The sequence below is a fragment of the Eutrigla gurnardus genome (assembly GCF_963514095.1).
Source record: "Eutrigla gurnardus genome assembly, chromosome: 13".
Taxonomy (NCBI): domain Eukaryota; kingdom Metazoa; phylum Chordata; class Actinopteri; order Perciformes; family Triglidae; genus Eutrigla; species Eutrigla gurnardus.
In genome coordinates, this window is record NC_139936.1 from 18472393 (window position 1) to 18478392 (window position 6000).

A 6000-nucleotide genomic window follows, 5' to 3' on the forward strand; every position below is an offset into this window, starting at 1 on the left:
ATGTTAGTTGATTATGAAACTGGAGCCGTCTAAACAACCGGCCGTGTTCCCCTTTTCTTTTCGTCAGCCAGCTGCTTTCAGTCCTGTGTTTACTTGACATATGATAGTGATATAAATTTTCTCAGCAAATAAGCAAGAAGTAATATAGTATCATATTATATCACATAGTATGACTATCATGTCTCTCGCAGTATAGTATTGTATGGTATCGCATAATATAGTATAGTATAGTACTAGATGTCAAACTTGACCCCCAGTGCAGCTGGTTGGGACTAGATACATTACCTTTCACCAAATCATGTTCTGTGAGGATGCAAATAATAATTGTCTTTTTAATTAAGCTTATCGTCACATGAAATTTAAAGACAGAGGTGAAGTTTTTAACTAGACGATCTAAAGTTTAAACCCGAATCAAAGCGAACAACTTTCAGAGCGAAGTGAACTCAGTAAATAAAGATGCAGTATATTGTGCAAGCGTTTTGTTGCCAACACTCCCAGTCCTGCAAACAGAGCTGTATGAAATCTGGTTTTGATTTCTTATCAAATGGTTGTGTTTGTATAATTCCCTCATAGACACAGCAAGAAATTCTTCTCGCTTCCTTTTTCTCTATTTGCAGTTAGAGTAAAAGTCTGTCCCTGTGTTTCCTGAAAATCACGTGGTGTCCCATGACTTGTTTACTCTCATGTTCTTTTTCCCCAGTGTGAGAACGGTATTCATGGAGGAGTGAGGAGGTGATTGTCCTGGGGGGCAACCACAGATCAGGCCACAAAAAAGAATATTCTGAATCCATGTTTTTGTATTCAGAGATAAAGGTCAGTTTTTTGTTCAATATTAAACGATTCCACTTATTTTCAAATGAGACAAATGTGTTTTTGATTCTGTTTGAATTGCATGAATTAGAGATATGGTGTTCGTCAATTGAAAAGATCATTTTGAAGGGAAAGAAAGTTGCCTTTTGCAGCATGACTGTTGAAATAAGACTGTGGAAAGACAATTAGAGAGACGATAAACCCAAAAGTTGTTGCTTCTTGCTGAAGCTATGATGCTTGTGTGTTTCGTACCGTGATGTATTCACACTTACAATCATGAATCAGTTCCATTAAGTAATAATTCAACAAGACATACATTCAACCGCCATGCTAGCATGTGAAGCTAAACGAAAGTAATGCTAATATGCAGGTTCCTTTCAGAAGGTGGAACTTCAAATACATTTGGATAAAGGAACAATTTGAAGTGTTGAACCTGAGTCGTCGATCACAAAGGTGCACGTTTGGTGTGACTTACTCTGATGTCTGCCAGCCTTTCAGTCTTTTCTGTCAGCCCTTCCACAGATAGGATCTTGAGTTTAATCCGACTGTAACCAACCCTTTACCAGAATTGGCTGAAACAGGAGCGCAACTTGTTTTTTTCCCAAGCTGTTTTATTAGGACCAGAGCCAAACACCAAAACAGGTGATGCGTAAAAAAAAATCCATTTACACATTAACAAATTAAAGTAATTGAATGTGCTTCACTTAGTTTCGCTCAGTTTCACTTCATCACCCTTCATTGAGAATTAATCTACAAACACGCCGCAGTAATGTCTGAAATGATGCATGAGAGGCCTCAAAACCTGCAGGTTCACCTGGATTAAACCTGCCGTTAAAATGTGCCACCTTCTATGGTGTCCAATCAGTGTTGCTGTGCTGCAACACAATGGCAACGCTGTGACCTCTTCACATTTTGTTGGCTTACACATTGCACCTTTACAATTGTGATTATAGACATTAGATGGATATTGATACGGATCTTCTTGTGATACAGAAAAAGCAAATAGGCATACTTTTCCAAATGTTGCACTATTCCTTTAATAAAAGGACATTAATTCATCCCGGATCACTGTGGAAACAGACTGTAACTGTAAAACTGATAGGAAATCAACTCATATTAGTCGGAAAAAAAAAAAGTTTCTTTATTCTTTTATATTAAGATCGCCATTAGCTGCTACTGAGGTGGCAGCTCTTCCTGGCGTCCACAAACAACAAAACATAACATGAACAATATAAAACCATCAATATGTATACATGTAGTCCAGACAAGCATGCATAAAGGGGAAATCAAGAATAAGCAAAAAACATCAGATAAAAACATCAGATAAGATTAGTTGAAAAATTCTGTGAAATATTCTGACATGCCCGATCCTTGGCATTATTGCATCACTCTGGCAAAATGTACGTCTCTGTCGGGAAAGGTTTGCTTCCTATTGCTCAACAACTTCCATGCTCCCAGATAATAATCCAGTACTTGGATGCATGCACACACATGCATACACCCACAAAGACGAGCACCCTGCAGACAAACTGACGTGTGTATGTGGGGGGGGGGGGGAGACAAGACGAGAACAATTAAGATAAAGATCTTGCTGACAGTAAAAACTTTCCACTTTGCATTGATGTGTATTTCTCTCTAGACACACTTATAGGACACGAATGTCATATTCCATTTCTGTTAAGAGTCCCATTAATTGTGCTGCAGGAATGCGGTTCTGAAAGACGGAAATGAGTGAGTATGTTCATACTTCCAGTTCCCTCATCTGGAAGTCAATGTTTTTATGTGGCTTTGGTTAAGGTCAGTGGTTAACATGAGCTTAAGAGAGTTTAACGTTTTGTTCTACAGTAGAAACTACGTCAGCCAATATCTCATTCATTTTGATGCTGTTACTTAAAGAGGCAGTTAAATAAGACTTCAAAACACCATTAGGCCAAACACTGGACATCCTTTAGATCTGTGGTGATGACGTGAAGTCATGTGACAGCCATGTAATCAGCGTTAACCTTTTACTCCTGGCGATTGCATTCGTCATATCATAAACGTGGCGATCGTTTGTGGAGATTACCTAAGAGGTTATGTTGCTGAAACCATGCATGCATTCGTTTTGTTGCCTAAACCTACTTCTACATAGTTATTTTAAGCCCAACCATGATGTTTTCCTAAACCCTACCAAGTGGATTTGTTGCCTGAACATAACTTTCGTTGCGTGACCTGTAATGTCCTCCAACAATTGATTCAATGGACAATTTGTGTGGCTCAGCAGGCAACCAATAGATTGAGTGTTGGTACTATACACTTGTCACTGCAACTGTGTCTTTAAGGGAAACGCAGAAACCAAGGAATTATTTGTATTGCAAACTAGTGAGCTGTAAAGATTAAGATGGATTAGATAAAGTTCCGTCTCAGAGAAGCATCTTGGTTAAACAAATAAAAGAGAGAGGAGGAGTGAAGAGGTAATTGTGTACAGCAATCCTGTCCAATGCCAACTTTCGCCCCCATTTCCAGTCAATGAGCGCCCTTCACACTTTCACTTTCCCTCCACAGCTGTATAAATACACCTGCAGCGCTGCACCTCACAGCAACACCTGCACACTCCTGGAGAGACAGACAACCTGAGCTCAGAGCTACGAAGAGCTACGAAGAAACATGGCATCTCGAATTGCATTTCTCCTCTTGCTGGGCGCCATCTGCGCTGGCTTTGCAGCAGGTAAGATGCGTGCATCTTTTCTTTTAGCTTCCATAGTAAACCCACCTGCCTGTTGGTTTTACAATTTGTTTCTCCATCCTCCTGCAGCTGAGATTGTGGTGGACTGCTGTCTGACGGTTGCGGAGAAGCCCATGCCGCTCAAGCTCCTTCATCGCTACATCATCCAGGAAGCTGGGAAAGGCTGCGAGATCAGAGCCACTGCGTAAGAAGCCAACACATGTCAAATATCAGCATAATGTTAAAGAGTCAAAGGGAAGCTCTGGTTCATGGTTCAATAGCTGGTGTATCTTATTTTTTACCTATATCCTTATTTAGAAAAAAAAAAAAACTGAAATTATAACAGAAGTTTATGATTTTTTTTCTGCATTCTCATATTCTCTTTCTCTCATCTGGTCATTTTTCAGGTTTATTACCAAAGTAGGAAGGACACTGTGTGTCTCCCACCCCAGTGATAAAGTCTGGGTGAGAAACTACATCAAATATCTGGATGAGAAAAACCAAAGACTTCAATAATCAGGTAAATACTTAAAAAAAAAAAGCAACATTGTATTTCTACTTTGCTTTTCCTGAGCTTCGATAACAAATATTGCATGTCTGTATGCCTTATGCCAATTTGACTGTGTTTCATTTGAAATGCTTTATATTCTTGCACTGGCTAATCACTGCACATCCTGTCTGCAGGTGTAGAGGAGAGGACCCTGGAAAAGATGGCTGATGCTCAAGAAGGACCGACTAGAGTGAGAGTGACAGACACAAGCAAGGATCACTTCCATTTCCCAGAATGGCCATGCTGTACCATAGAAGATCTAAACAACGCTTCATATTATTTATGAGGATTTATCGTACGAGCAGTCATTCCAGTGAACCAGACAGTAGTTAAATGTACAGTGTTGTTTCCTCTTATATGTTGTAAAACCCTTTGTACCCTTTTGTTTATCTTCTGAAAAGATTTGCCTCGACTTGCCAAAAGGAACACCTTTGGTTGTTTAATCATCACTGTGGTGCCACTAAATGATGTTTGACAAACTGCGTTAATGTTTTATAATGAAATTTCAGTTTGCTCTTTTTGTTATAACTTGTATGAAATGTTGTATGTAAAAACTAGTATTTAGAGTCATTCTGAAATAAAGTCTGATATAATTTTGTAACCTCTAGTTGTCGCCTTTCATTAAAACTGAATCCTCTGCACAGAGTTTCACTATCAAGTATGAAAAGACAAAACATTAACACTTCTTAGTTAACAGCATTTTTACGTGGATAGCACATTTTCAGCAGGACTATCAAAACAGTGTCCTTGGTTGGAATGTAGGAGATGTTTTATGCAGCTATGAGCAATAATTATTTGTCACAACCCTAGGCAGTGGTAGTTGATGAGATGGGTGTACTGCTAGATAGATGGGTAGGTTACAGCCGAGGAAGTGAGTATACTCTCCTATATATTCCAATGGCTTGCTGGCTGATAGTTGGGTATACTGTAAACCGCCAGAAAAGTAGGTGGGTAAACCCTCCACTACACCACTGACCCTAGGCTAATATAGGCAGACAGGCAGAGAAGTTTAAAAAAAAAGACAAGAAAGCAACACATGAACTGGTCTGGCAGGAATGCTTGGTGGTTATATGAACTGAGAGAATAAGATGCAGGTGAGCAGGTGAACAGGGAAGGTCACCGTAATTGACCTGGAAAGTGAGACAATCAGGTGAAATGATGCATGAGAGGCCTCAAAACCTGCAGGCTCACCTGGATTAAACCTGCCGTTAAAATGTGCCACCTTTTATGGCGTCCAATCAGTGTTGCTGTGCTGCAACACAATGGCAACGCTGTGACCTCTTCACATTTTGTTGGCTTACACATTGCACCTTTACAATTGTGATTATAGACATTAGATGGATATTGATACGGATTTTCTTGTGATACAGAAAAAGCAAATAGGCATAATTTTCCAAAATGTTGCACTATTCCTTTAATAAAAGGACATTCATTCATCCCGGATCACCGTGGAAACAGACTGTAACTGTAAAACTGATAGGAAATCAACTCATATTAGTCGAAAGAAAATCCTTTTTTCTTCATTCTTGGATGGATGAGGAAAAGTCTGAGAGCAGCTCGTCGATGGATCAAAACTGGCAACAAAAGGACCTCCAGAGGGACACAGACAGTGTGTCCCATTTCAGCCCTGATTCTGTATTTAGTCTTGTCTGCTTAGTTTCACTTTGTGAGTGATGAGTTGATATTCATTCCTGACATTTATGAGAATAGGCTGTTATGGAAAACTGGGCCCTCAGGGAACATGAAGTCCTTCCAACTTCATCTGACCATTTGACCTTCCCATGACAGGAAAATGAGTTCACAAGCATTAAGTGTCCTCAAGGTCAAAGAACAATGGTCCTAATGTCAGACATCCCGTGGAGTTCCCCAAAATGCATGTGGGGCTGCGTAACGTCACCGCAGATGAAAAATAAGGGAGGCTGGACAGGACGCCAGT

The 6000-nt window shown here is 39.9% G+C and overlaps 1 protein-coding gene across 1 annotated transcript; it reads left to right on the plus strand.

The window, feature by feature from the left end:
* Window positions 1-683: 683 nt before the first annotated feature.
* On the plus strand, window positions 684-4665 carry LOC311023396 (C-C motif chemokine 19-like). The gene is made up of 5 exons (XM_084025205.1): window positions 684-813; window positions 3355-3517; window positions 3605-3719; window positions 3922-4034; window positions 4199-4665. The coding sequence occupies exons 2-4, from the start codon at window positions 3457-3459 to the stop codon at window positions 4028-4030; spliced, it is 285 nt and encodes a 94-aa protein (XP_083881331.1). The 5' UTR covers window positions 684-813; window positions 3355-3456; the 3' UTR covers window positions 4031-4034; window positions 4199-4665.
* Window positions 4666-6000: the final 1335 nt, after the last annotated feature.

Excerpts from the sequence above, each read along its gene's own strand:
- LOC311023396 (XM_084025205.1), top strand. The coding sequence starts at position 3,457 with ATGGCATCTCGAATTGCATTTCTCCTCTTGCTGGGCGCCATCTGCGCT. Across the intron at positions 3,518-3,604 it reads CTGCGCTGGCTTTGCAGCAG|CTGAGATTGTGGTGGACTGC; the intron begins GTAAGATGCGTG and ends ATCCTCCTGCAG. Across the intron at positions 3,720-3,921 it reads TGCGAGATCAGAGCCACTGC|GTTTATTACCAAAGTAGGAA; the intron begins GTAAGAAGCCAA and ends GTCATTTTTCAG.